Source organism: Cuculus canorus, chromosome 3, assembly GCF_017976375.1.
Source record: "Cuculus canorus isolate bCucCan1 chromosome 3, bCucCan1.pri, whole genome shotgun sequence".
Lineage (NCBI taxonomy): Eukaryota > Metazoa > Chordata > Aves > Cuculiformes > Cuculidae > Cuculus > Cuculus canorus.
In genome coordinates, this window is record NC_071403.1 from 32,688,922 (window position 1) to 32,702,852 (window position 13,931).

Below are 13,931 nucleotides of genomic sequence, written 5' to 3' on the forward strand. Positions count from 1 at the left end.
ATCTGCTGAACCAAGCCTGAAAAATAAAAGCAGAACGTACAGATATGCTACCTTTTTAACAATATTCACTACTTCCCTGAAAAGAGTTCTTTCATCAGTAGCGTACTGACTTCTAGTCCTGTAACTCCAGATCTTGTGAGACAAGGGGGCTTGGTCTCTGATCCCTAGAAATAAAGTAAAAAAAAAAATTCATCACAATTTAGAAGGAATTGAATGACTTCAGTCAACAATATATCTTTAGAATAAATCATAAAACTTAAAAGCAGTATTGAATACTATTTTTATCTTTAACACTACTATTATGCATTAATTCCATGGACTTATGTTGTTCCTCTTGGATGGAAAAGTTTGTTCTTCTCACTTTGTAAAAATTCTACCATAGTGGTAATCTTGCACAAATCCTCAGATATAAATAATTTGATTCAGACATATTTCAGCTTTTAGATGTACAGGAGTCCAGCTATTACAAAATTATCTTTGAGTAAGAAAATACTAAAGGACCATGACAGCTCACAGGTTTTCATGCAAAATATGCATTTTAATTGCTAGCTTAGAGTAGTGCTTTGAAAAGGATGCTTTGAAGAATGCTATTTAACATAATACCAGTTCTTGTTCAGCACACTTCTTAAAAAAAAACACTGCTAAGTTACTGATAGAAAAGCACAAGCAATGGCTCACTTGTGCACATTAAGAGTGTCTACAGTGATAATGTGTGAATAATAGCTAAATCTGTAGTGCACGCAGGAACTCAGCACTTGCCTTCCATATAAAAAAAACCCTCTTTAAATGAATAATATGCAACACACACTCTGTCTTTTCGTGTTCTCCGTACAACAGATAGTAATATCTCCGATTAAAGCCAACAATCTGGAGCTTTTAAAAAGCATTCTACTTTGACACATTCTTAAAATTAAAAAAATTTTAAAAGTGTGCGTTCAGGAATAAGTAATTAAAATGAATACTGTAACTTACAAAGCAATTATCAAAAATGAGGAAAAAAGGTATAGCTCAATTTTAATGTCACTCCACAGGGAACTCAAAAAGTTCTAACCAAGAAAATATTAATAGTACACATCAATTATAGCAAGGAATGTCACAATAACATTTAAACATGTAATTTTATTTCCCTAACAAAACCAGATCAGAACCTTTTGTTTTTTCAAAATATTATTGGACCTCTGTAAAGAGAGCTTTGTCTTGATAATTTATCAGTGGCACACACCTAGAAAGCTATAGTGGATATACACTGGAAGATCTCAATAAGGTAATGGACATAATTTTAAAGATAGTGACAAGCATAGAATACCAGAATAAACTTCACTGAGAATAATAAGAACTTAGCTTAACACGATATAATATCTACAATAGTTTGAAAAATAAACTGGTAAAAGAAGGAGCTGTTGCTTTAATGCTAAATTTGGTTTTCGTAGTTTTTTGTCCACACTTACATTTTAGACAGTATTTTGTGGTTTAATACACACTCACAATGCCAAAGAAACACGGAAAGAAAGAGAAGTTCTTTTTGCTTGGTTGGTATTTTTACTAGCCTAAACCAGTGGTACTCAACCTTTAACAGCTGGAGAGCCACTTCTTTATTAAATGGAGTTGTAGAGCACCATAAAAATCAAGTATCGATGGTGTGACTTTTTTTTTTTCCATCATGACACTTCAATGTGTGATGCTGCTGCCTCAACATCATCACATATTGATACATCACGACATGACACATCAGCATCCTCTCTCCCAGCAGCATTCTGTCTTCAACCCCTTCTGGCTGCTAGGAAGGATTGAGGTGCCGGGGTGCAAAGGGCCAAAAGGGCGAGTTTTCCCCATTCTGCCCCACGGCTGCTGGGTGGGACGTGATCTCTACTCTTACCTGTGGGGGGATCCCAGCAGCTCCTTTTCTTTCCCCCTATGGGAGGGGGAACTTCAGCGACTCCCACAGTGCTGGTCCATTTGCTCAGTGCTCCCCGCGCTGCCTGATAGAGTGGAGCGCCGATCAGATGCCTACATTGCGAGAGCCGCCTGTAGGGCCATGAAGAGCCACATCCGGCTCTAGAGCCACAGGTTGAGTATCACTGGTCTAAACAAAGCCAAAAAGGTACAATAGAATAAGGGCCCCTGTTTAGATCCTAAAAGGATCAGATAAAACCACAAAAATAACCCTTAAGTAAAATATAAAACATACTGTCTTGCTTTTAACATTTTCTACTTGTAGCTATCCAGCAACTCGAGTAGGAAACCAAAGGCACGTTTTCCTCTTTATACTTTTAGAACGCTGCAGGAGCTTTTCCACAAGTATGTGAACATAAATATTTTGCACATGCGTATGCTATTTGTGGTTTACAGCCCATGCAATAGTTCTTTGGAAGATATAAGCAGGAAAACTCTCTCTATGTTTAATATGGCCATTCATCCAACAGTCAACAAGACAATATTAAATGAGCTAAATAGTAATATAGATCCTCAATTATATTTTGTTCGCTAGCTGTTTGATTACTAGGAAATAGCTTTTTGTAAAACACATTAAGAAAAAAGAAATACGAACCTTGGCCTGAGGGTGTCCTGTCTCTATCAATCACTATAGCCCAGTGATTTCTTTTTTATCAGTATTTGGCAGTGCTGTGTCCGATGAGATGCAATAGAATAAAGCACAGATAGGATCAAACTCTGGGTCTGGTTCCAAATCTCGTCTGGTTCGAGCATGTAGCTCCATAACTGATGAGGGTAAGGTGTTGGACCTACCACAAATAAATACAATAAAGTTAGTGTGTTTCGGAGCTATTCTTCAAAAAAAATAAGAGGAGATTATTAGTGCAAATGTACTAATTGCAGACATTTATATGGTCATATATATATTGTAACTAAGAGGTCACGCCTGAAAATTAACAGAAGTTATTAAACATGCATCTCTGGGTCCTCATTTTTTTTTCAGAAAGCATTATCTTACAAAAAATTAGATTGATCACTTTTTAAATACTCAATTATTAAAATTCAGTATTCATTTCTGAGTACTACCTTTTACCCAAAAGCAAAAAATACGAAAAGAAAATGCTCAACTTCAACAACTGCATATATCCTGTAATATTTTCGAAACTAGGCTTGGCACACTGAGGCTGAATTAAGTTTCTGAACTGATCAAGAACAAAGAATTACTGTTGGTCTCTATTTTCCGTTCGCCTCCCTCACGCCGAAATGTGCAAAGCAAGCATGAAGGCTGTCACTTGCAGGAAGATACAGAGATACCTCACTCTTCTTTCACTTCTGTTAAGCAGCTTCCGTACCATGTTGCTACAGCTTGCTGCATAATTGTTTGCATAAAGCAAATGCCAATTCCTGTGTTGTGAACTTCTGACTCCACAATAAATACTTTAGCATTTATACTATTTCAGTGCTATGCTGTTGCTCTTGTTCTGTATAATACGGTTGCTAATGTGGATTAAAGGACAAATTGAAGGGATTACCAAAGGAAAAGTTACAAATATTTCTGGAGTACGAAAGCTGCCCTGCAGGCAGCCTGATTTCCTCTAGATTTGGCATCCTAAATCACTACAGCCATCACTGAAATGAATTTCATTACCACCTCTATCTCAATTTCCTGCAAAATCATTAGTGGCTTCTCGAGTGTCACCCACTCAGCACACAAAACTTCTTGTATCCCCATTTCATCTGTAAATCGGTCACAGCTGTGTCGATCGAGTGGACTGTCTGGGAGGCACAGCCACGCTGTTTTGGCCAGTTAGCAGCCAAACACAGTACTACTGTATTCACACTGCATCCCTTTCTCCAGCACCAATTTTGATGTCTCTTCACAGATCAACCACTGATCTACAGTAGAAATGCTCTTTGAGACGTGTACTACTTCTTTATATGCAGTTGAAACTGGCCAACAGGTTCAGAAGGTGTAGAAATACTATGAGGGCCTGACTGACTGATGCCAGATGCCTTGCTTCTTAAGGAAACAACCCTGAAATTTACGGTCAACCAGTTTTTCCAGTAATGTGTTTACACAAGACTTACTATTTCTTCCTTCTGATCTTCCCTTACTTTTGCTTTTTAAAGGAAGGTCTACTAACTTCTCCACAAAAAATACTGCAATCCTATTAAATAAAGCACTTGGAGATCAAGCTGAAACTAGCGGAGCGACTACTTAAAGCTGCAGACATGACACACTGATTCTTTAAGTCAGGCGCAACCAACTAGGAAAAGATCTTTTAATTCTGCCATTATAAAACTGGTCTAATCATTTTATAAAATACATGTAACAGTCAGTTACCTCATGTAAAGATTTTGCTTCCTGGAGGTTTTCCACACTGACTTTAAAACCATAAGTGTTGTTTAAAGATGGTCCTTCAATCTGAGAAGTCTCTTTCTTTGGAGCGCTGAGGGCTGCAAATTGATTCTTGAGGGAAGGAGAGCAGGTAGGGGGTAAAAAAAGCACAGTATAATATTGAAAAAAATACAGGTTGCAAAGTTCATAGGCAATATTAAGTACAAATTCATCAGTGAAGTTGCAAATGCTTCACTACAATTACTATCTCCTTATCTCATTTTTCAACAGGGAAACAATATCTGAATCTTTCTGTGTTTTAGGAATAATTTTAATGAAACCTTATAGTGAAGAAAGAGCAAGTTTGAAATACTTTTAAAAACAAAAACGCAACCAAACCCCCCAAACCCACACATATTTGCTTTCTCAGAAGCCTGAAAAAGAGGAAGCAGCAAATCTCTACTCTCCCTTGGGCAACAATTCATGAAAAACCTCTGTTTCAGTCACCAGTTTTTAAGGCACTGAATTTAGGGTACACTTAAACATCCACTAGAGCTAAGTGAATAACAGTATGTCGAGAACAAAAGAAAAGACTATTGGGTCATTTCAGTAACGCACCCAGCAAACCCTTCTTTTTCCAACATGAGGAGCAGAAACACCATTTAGGGAAAACACGAGTCTAATAAGTTCATGTGATCCCTTCTACTTGGTCAGCATACCAGTGCCAGTCACTGCCTATGCTGCTTTCCAACAATGCTTGGAACACTGTCTGAAAATTAATACACACAGAGACACATAAATATACATGTCTATGTGTATAGATACACCATGCGCACACATATATGAAAAAAGGAAACCCAAACAGAACTGAAAAGGGTGTTTTAAGTAAAACAGCAAGACAAAAATCCTTATGTGGTCTCTCTTTAGTGTTTATTAGCATCTCACTACCCTAAAACATAGATCGTACTCTCAATACCCAACTTTTCTTCCTCTTCTGCAAATTAAACTTATTTTTCCTTCCCAACTTTGCGTGTACAAATTCTACAGCTATTGTGCACTACCATTTTAAATGCATTTTCAAGAGCTTAAGAACAAATGAAAAAAACCAACATAGAAGAAAGAGAATGGAGATGTGTATGTGTGGCATAATAAAAATATATCTGTACATAAAATCTTATTTTACCTTCACTTGCGTGGTTAGAAGTACTCTTCTAAGACCATCAGTATTATTTCCTCTCTTGTGGTTCAGTTTCAGGGCTTTTCGTTCTGTAAACATATACGAGTGAAAAACTGCTTAGCCTCAACAATATTGTCTAGAAATTAAACAACATGGTGGAATCAACCAGAGCCATTTGGATACCACAATAAACAAATATTTTATATGTAAAATATAAAACAAACAGAACCTTATCATCTGTCCAATCCAAAGCATAACTACTACAATTTAGTATTTACAGACACTTAAGAACATACAACATAGGACTAGTAAGTTACCAAACCTCACATAATTATCATCTCCAACACTGCAATGATATTCACACTACTCTGAGATTATGTTTGGAAAAATATAAACAATAAAACCAACAAGATTTCAAAATCGCCAAAATAAGCTACACTTCTAAATTAAGTTATTTTAACCAGCGTTTCAGAGTTCAAATACTAGCAGACCATCAGGGAGCAAAAGGGAGTCCTGCCCCTAGACATTTTTCACAATTCAGAAGTTACTTTAACAATAATACACAGGCATTTTCCTTTCCAAAACTAGTTCTAAATACTTTTTTTGTGGAAATGCAATTCTTTCCTTGTTACGTCAAAAGAAATATAGCATCTTATCATATTCAGAACTTTTTTTTTGTGTATCATTAGAATCACTTAATGGATTTACCTGTGGATAAAGGAGTAAAGCCAAGAACTTCAGGTACTCCATCTTGATTTTTTCTCTGCACAATGGGTGTACTGTGTAGGCAAATGGGCTCAGAATTTCCAGGATCTTCATTAACTGGAAATGGTGATGTGTCAAAGGATGTACTAACATCATCTTGGGTGGATGGAGAGTTTCGTGCACTTCCAACAGGTACTACACCATTTCTTTCCACAGAAGACAAAATAATAGCCTGACTTTTCCACTCTGTCTCTTCTGAATTGGGCTGCTTGAGATCTGGAGATGCTACTTGCTGCCAAGGAGGAAGTACTGGAGAATCTGGCGAACTGTAATTGACATAATAATCTTCCTCCTCCTCCTCCTTATCATGTTCTAGTGGTGAAGTAATAAGTGTCTTGCTTTCAGATGGACTTTTATTAGAGTCTATGTCATTTTTAGTATATACGCAAGTTTCAATAGTGCTTATAGACTTATCACAGGTTTCCTTGGTTTGTGTTTTTGTAGTTTCTGCCACAGAAGCAGAATTCTTTCTAGGCACAACAGGTCTTTCACCTTCGAGGCTAGATAAATTCAAATCTTTAGCTGCTTTTACTACTTCTATAGATTTCTCTTCAGACAATACTGCAGAGCTGAAATTCTCAGCTGCCTTTGCCAGCTCAGCAGGATGATTCCTAGGCAATTTCTTGAAATGTTCATACTCTTCTTTGGCATGAAGCCATATCTGAACTTGCTGTTGGCTTGGAGCACATTTGCATGGCATTATGACTATTTTTTTGTCTTCACTAGTTTTATGGCTATTACTTTCTCTTTTATTAACAGGAGAGTGACCATAACGGGGAGGAGAGCCTGGTCTAGGACCTTCTGTCATTGCTGAAAATGCAGTCTTCCAGAGTCGTAGACCTTCTAATGAGAAATCTCCCTCAAACTCAAGCAGGTTGTTTGGAAGTCTAGTTTCCACTGTCAGAAGCCGTCCTCCAATCTCCCTGTTAAGAGAATAGTTTGAATTACAGTTTTGCTTTGAACTGCATTGCAGGCAGTCCTTGGGATGATATAACAAACAGAGTGCTGACAACTAGTTTTCTCACTATCCAGTTCCTGTGGGCAGTATCTTTCTTTTACAAACCAAGCAGGCACATTCCCACTTATTACACTAATAAAAAGCAATAAAAAAAACCAAACCAAAGTGTCATAAATGAAAATGGGTATTTGCACAGGAAGCACTGTAATTTTCAACTTCAAATGTATGTATATCAGATGGGATCTTTCATGCATCTGTGCCACATAACAGCATAAAATTGTTTACAGAAATAAATTTAATTTAATATAATCACAAGTGTATGTAGACAGATATGCATTTAACACAGTACCTCGGTTTTTCTGGAGCATCTGAAGGATTGCTGCAAAATGGTTCCTGATAAATTGTTTCTGCAAGATCATGATCGAGCAAAGTTGCCATGATTTCTTCACGACTGGGTGGGGACATGAGAGGCTTAAGAACATGAGCAGTACGAGGAGTAAAACTTCCGTTCTTTGATTGTGAGGGAGAACTGGTTGATCTTGGTGAACTATCTGGAGTTGGAGTTAATGCCTCATTATTTCTTGAAACATATAACTCTAAATCCTCAGAAGCTGCATCTATAAGTTCACCATCAGGAGAAGACAATACAGATGTAAAAGAGGTATTAACTGAATCAAGTGGTTGACAGGGTTCAAAAGTGGTTTCTTTTCTAATGTGGCTTTGAATCCAGTCTGAACTGGTTGGCTGAGGAAGATTAAGAAATCTCTCTTTATTCACTGTATTTCTATTCAATTTGAATTTTTCCTTTAAACAGACCTCAGTCTCTTGGGTACAAGAGGTATCGATGGAATTAGGTCTAGAAGTTGAAGGATGAATGTTTTTCCTCCATTGACTATGGCAGTGGTTCTCGTTATTATCCAGTGAGGTTTTCTCAAAAAGCTCGGGGCTCAAGGAACTGGACCTTATCCACTTATTTGTGCTCGAAGAATGCTGCTTTTCTTCCTCAGATTTTTGGTCATTATGACACAGAAAATCATTTTCTGTTGTTTGCCCAGAGCCAAGATCTTGAACTGCATCACTCAAGAATTTCTGGGGCAAATTTTGATCTGCTGGGACAAACTGGCTTGCAGAATAAAAACTGCAAAATCCAGTTTGACCTATAGCATTAATATCAAAGTTGTAATTGTGGTCTGGAGACAAGCTGTCTTCAAGTGAGTAGCAGCTTTCAAAACCAGGGTCTGAAAAAAAAAATGGGGCTATCAGACACAGAGTGATCGATGCGACTAGTGATCTGCTGGCTTAAAGACTCCTTTTTTGAAAGCTTTGGCGTTTTTTCTTTAGGCTTTGTATTCCTGGGAGCACAAGATTTTCTTGGTGATGTGACTGACCGTGATCTTTTGATTGCTTTATTCTGTTCAAGAGGGCATGGTATATTTCTGCTCAGCTGTGGTTTAGCGGGTAGTGGTTCCTGTGTAACATCTGCATTCTGAGCTTTCTGCTGTCTCTTCTGGAGCAACTCTTTCAAAACAGCTAGGCCAGACTGTCCTTCGCTGAATGCTGATGGGGCCACTATAGTCCTGTTTTTATATTGGGAGATGGGTTTTGGTTGTATGGTTGTTTCTGTCAGAGACCTCTGTTTAACTGTTTCAGGTTTAAAATGTGACATATCAAAAATAAATCCTCTCTGGTTTTGATCCCAATTTAACTGTTTCACCGGACTCTTCAAAGATGTTACAAAACAATTCTTGGGCAACTGAAGTGGCCCAGGGCTTTCCTCAGATGACTTAAGAATAGAAGAACAGGGATCAGAATGCTTGGATGCCTCTGGTAAACAAAAAATCTGCTGTTGATTGTTGTCTTTACAATGCAAATAGTTAGTGGCATATAACTGATCCATCTTCACTGTGTCCAAAGAATCATAAGCTTCATTTAATTTCCCATCTGGTGGTAAATATCTGTTTTGCACATTTTTTATCTCGTCTACTTTTGCAGAAGTCTTATCTTTAGAAATGCACACATTCTGTGATACCTGAGTTGAGTGATTAGATGGATCAAATATGTTTTGAATGAGAGCAGAATCCTTCATTCTAAACACAGCACTTTGAGTCCTGGGTCTTTGAGAGTTCATTTTTGGTACTTCCTTTCCAGATGCCACAGGAGTAGATGCAAGAGACGAACGAGGGTCTTCTCGTGGAACAGGTAAACACTGTGCATCTACAGGCTTATCAACTCCCATCAATGAATGAAAACAGCCTGATGAATTACCATGCGCATCAGCCACTGAAGGAAGCTGTGCTGATGGTAGATATCCTGCTGCGTAACCGGGAAGAGGACTGTCTTTCTGGTTATGAAGTGGCTGTGAGTTGACAGAGTTGTAAGAAATCTCAGGAAAATCTTGACGTTTCAGCACAAACTTCACTTCGGCAGTAGAGCATGTATTTCCTTTTCCATCTTTATATACAACTCGCTTTCTTGAGGACACTTTTTCAGCTGCTTTTTGCCTTTGTTTAGTTCTACGTTTTTTCTTTCCATCATCTGCTGTTTTATCAGCCTGATTAATCTTTTTCTTTTTCTTGGTAGATACAGTGGGGCTAGCAAATTTCTTTTTACATTTCTTAACCTGAGTTTTTGCTCGACTACTTTTTCCTACACTGGAATTAACAGTCTTGCTGTTGTACATATTGGGCATCCTACTAAATAAAGCTTCCCTGTCCAGGTTGGTTAAAATTTCTTCTGCTTTTGGATCAGTGGGAGACCAGCAGCGAGGTGGAGATGTATTTACTGGGCTTGTGCTTCTCTCAGAAAGAAAACCTAACTTAGACATAACATCACTATAGTTATAGTCACAGTCTTCAGCTTCAGCATTGTAGGATGGTGAAGGAGGAGAAAGAATTGCATGAGTCCTTTTTCTGAAAGATAGGGTTCTTTTAATATTTTTGCTACCTGTTTTTTGTGGTTTTCCAGCTTTTTTCTTTGTTGACTTGTGTTTTGGCTTTCCTTTTTTGACTTTCTTTGGCGTTAGTGGATAAATAGGATATTTGGTTGCAGGAGAATCAGGAACTTTTGGCCAAAAGTCCTTTAAAGGTGCAAGCTTTTTATATAAGTTCATCTTTTCCTCTGTGAGTACTACTCTTTCCTCACTAGAATCTACTTTTCCTAGTTTAACAAGCATATTTTTTCTCCCTCTAAATCTATTGATGATAATATATTTTAATAATAACAGGTGGCAATTTTTAGAAAGTTTTCTACGCTTCCGAGACTTCTGAGACCCATCCAAACTTTCAACACTTTCTATTGGTTGAGGTAGATTGATTTTTGAGTTGTGTGCGACAAAGCTTGATTCACTGTCCTCGGTCTCATAGTTCACCTTCCGTTTCGTTCGGAGCGTATACTTATTGCCACATAATCCAAATGACTGCTCAGTTTCAAGAGAGCCATCTGCAAACTGGCAGTCCGTATAATTAGCAGTACTTGGAGGCATTTTGTTTTCAAAAGCCTCAAGAGGAATTTGAACTAAGTCACTAGGTAAAGCACTACACCTTATCAGGAATGTACTACAAGCATTACCTTGTGTATAGCAGCTTTCCTTCACTGATGCAACATCATTTACACTTGCAGGCTCCTGAAGACTGATAAAATTATGTTTCTTTTTATTCAGCTTCAATCTGGACTGTTTGTTGCCTTGCTGTAATTTATACGTCACGGGAGCCAATTTCTGTGGTCGACTGAGACAATTGGAAAGAACAACACTAGGAAAGAACATATAGTGTGCTGCCTGTTGACTGAGACTTGGCTTTTCTGCCTTATGCTCTTGAAATTCTTCATACCTAATTTTAAGCTTATTAAGGCCACCTTCGTCAGTGTTATTTTCAAGTGAATGTACCACAGTTCGACTGCCTCCTGAACAAGACACCAATTCACAATTTTCGGTAACTGTTGCTGGAAAAAAACTATTTATACTTGCACTGCTGGATTTTTCATTTACTTCAGAGGACATTTTACCTTTGGAGTGGCTTCAAATCAGAAAAGTTAAAATAAATTCTTATTCAATATGCTGTCGCCAATGTGGCGGCCCACATGCATAAAAGAGACATCCTTTTCAGTCTTTCTTATGCTTGTATACTTCCTACTAGGTATCTGTCTGCTGACTGATGTAATATCATCTTCATACTCAAAAATATTATTTTCACATGAAGAAATTGGGAGAGTATCTTTCTTGTTACTTTCTTTGTGAGAATTTTCCAGATGGATACTATTGCTGAACGGAGCTGGGTATTTTGCTGAGTAAGTGCTTTCTTTTGCAAGAGAATGGACTGAAAGTTCAGGTCTATTTTCTGTGTTTGGTTGTGAGAGGTCTTCTACTAAATCTTCATTATTCAAAACATGGTTAGAAAGGGCACTTGTGTGTTTACACTGAAAAGTAATTTTAGCAGAAGATGGGGGTTCTAGTGTAGCAGCACCTTTGTGAAAGATTGAAGTCTTTACTGACATCTTGCTTGTTGCAATGACGGAGGAATGAGTTCGAGAACTTTCATTATTCAAAGGATTGTCTGAAATGGAAGACAAGTAATTTTACTCTAGTTTTCCTGTGAAAAAAAACAATCCAATAACCTAAGGCATTATCCATTTTAATGACATTTTCCTGAAAGCCCTCCCATCCAAAGAAGAAATAAACCTCTTCTAAATCACATTGCATTTATAATAATGACAAGTACAGACCCTGAGCAAGTGAGTTGCTTTATCATGTCGCCAGTACATTTGTGTCTCAGCTGTTGTGTCAGTTTAGCCTAAATGGCAGGCTTGCATACAGTCACCAAAGATTTCATGCTGGTTTGCTGAAAGAAGGCTTCTAAAAATCACTTCCAGATCACTAAATATAAGCAGACTGATTTCTAGAAAAGTTTATATCTTGCTTTGTTCCTGAGAAGTAGGCATACTCACTGGGTCTGAAATAAAAAACTTATTTAGATGACTTTCCGCATATAGAAAAGTCATTGCACAGAAAGCTATAAGTACTGTCTTACAACAAGGGCTTTGTATGAACTGTCCTGTGTGCTAAGAATAAGTAGTTTGCTGCACTTTTATAAAGCAGAGCAATCCACCATCTATTTAGGTGTTGATGCAAGGAGCTTGCACTGTTTAGTTAGTCTATGAATTCATATTCATGCATTAAAATTCCTATACTGATCTGTGCCCAGCATGTGTTGCTGTAATTGTACTGTGTAGACTCATCACATGATACCTGAGAAGATTTCTCTTTTCCGCTGATACTTCCACTACATTTACTGCAGGATAAGGGTGGGCAGGCAGGTGGCAAGTATAACAAATTAACAACTGGTTTGCAGCAACTGAGTATTTGCTTAAAACCACAATGAACATCAAGTAATTTGAAGGATTTTATTCCTCTGCAAAGAGGCAATTACTACACTGCTCCTGGCAGACAGCAATTTGTTTATGTGTCCACACCTTTAGCTGAAATATTGAAGGGGATAGCAGTTATGAAACATGCTGTGTGACCTGGAAGCATATGCAGCACACTGTTGTACCAGACAGGGGATTCCTTTGGGCCCTTACTCAACCAATTTGGGGATTATCTTAGATTTGTGCTGCCTTCAGCTTAGCAACTTATTTGTTGCCAGGTGAGAAAAATAAAAGGAGGTCTCAATCTGTTTCTAGTAACATTGTCTAATGCATACACAGAGTCCCTGAGCTGTGAAACACAGCTAGGAGATGCTGCCTACAATTCTTCAAGGGCATGAGTCCACCGCAAGAATGAGGATGATTAACCAAAAATCAAGAAGATGGGAGTTCAGTGAAGTGTCAACGAATACTTAGAAGATACCTGACTACTCAGATACAAAAAGATTTATGTGTGTATAAGCATTTTCTAATTTAGAAGAATGGGACTGAGATCTGTTTTGAATTTACTGTATCTCCTATTGTAAGAAGCTGATGTAAAAGTTCACAGTAATAAACTCATTCTAAGCTGACCTTCTTCCCCATGTGATATTTCATCTACTTTACATATTCTAGAATTTAAACAATTACTTAAGATACAGTGTCATTATCCAGAATTTCCCTTTTTACATTAAATTATGAACTACTGCTAATAAGGAAATTACAATTATGTACATTGCAAACCAAAATCATATTAGTAAGTACACCAAGTCACATTAACCCTACCATTATATCTACAAAAGCAAAGGAAAAAAGCAAATTATGCTTTCAACAGTGAACACAAAAGAATAGCCGTGGTTGCCTATATAATAAAATCATATAGCTCACTTTCACTAAAACAGAATTATTAATAGATATATCGAGATATGTGTTTTATATATTAATATATGACGTTTGCTATTTTTGCCAAATAGTTTCAAGAGACACAAATTAATACAGAAATTTTGTAAAGGATGACATTCCTACCCTGAAGAACAAATGCAATCATAGGAAATTAGGTACATGCATTAGCACAAACAAGACTTCATATTAACCAGTTTTTAGTATGGATTAAGAAAGCAGCTTCTGCACAAAGCGATGTTAAGCATTTAAATTTTAAATTTTAAAGGCAATGAAGTATGACTAGTATTTCTAAACAAAGAACAATTACTGCTGATTAGATCAAGAAAAATGAACCTTATACAGAAAAAACCCTGGACACAGATAGCCCCCCTCCCCCAGGATCCACACATTTTACATTGCTTTGCTCAACAGAATTTTATAAATGCAAAAATATGTAGATTGTCTAATGAAATAAATAACGA

General features: G+C 37.3%; 1 protein-coding gene across 1 annotated transcript in view; it reads right to left on the reverse strand.

Moving 5' to 3' along the window:
- Positions 1 to 13,931, reverse strand: part of REV3L (REV3 like, DNA directed polymerase zeta catalytic subunit) — a 120,697-nt gene that overhangs the window by 34,894 nt on the left and 71,872 nt on the right. The window contains 10 exon segments of the mRNA XM_054061905.1: positions 41 to 107; positions 110 to 164; positions 2,549 to 2,719; positions 2,721 to 2,741; positions 4,277 to 4,402; positions 5,454 to 5,536; positions 6,156 to 7,135; positions 7,520 to 8,428; positions 8,430 to 11,200; positions 11,203 to 11,720. Of these exon segments, the coding sequence (XP_053917880.1) occupies positions 41 to 107; positions 110 to 164; positions 2,549 to 2,719; positions 2,721 to 2,741; positions 4,277 to 4,402; positions 5,454 to 5,536; positions 6,156 to 7,135; positions 7,520 to 8,428; positions 8,430 to 11,200; positions 11,203 to 11,720 (5,701 nt within the window).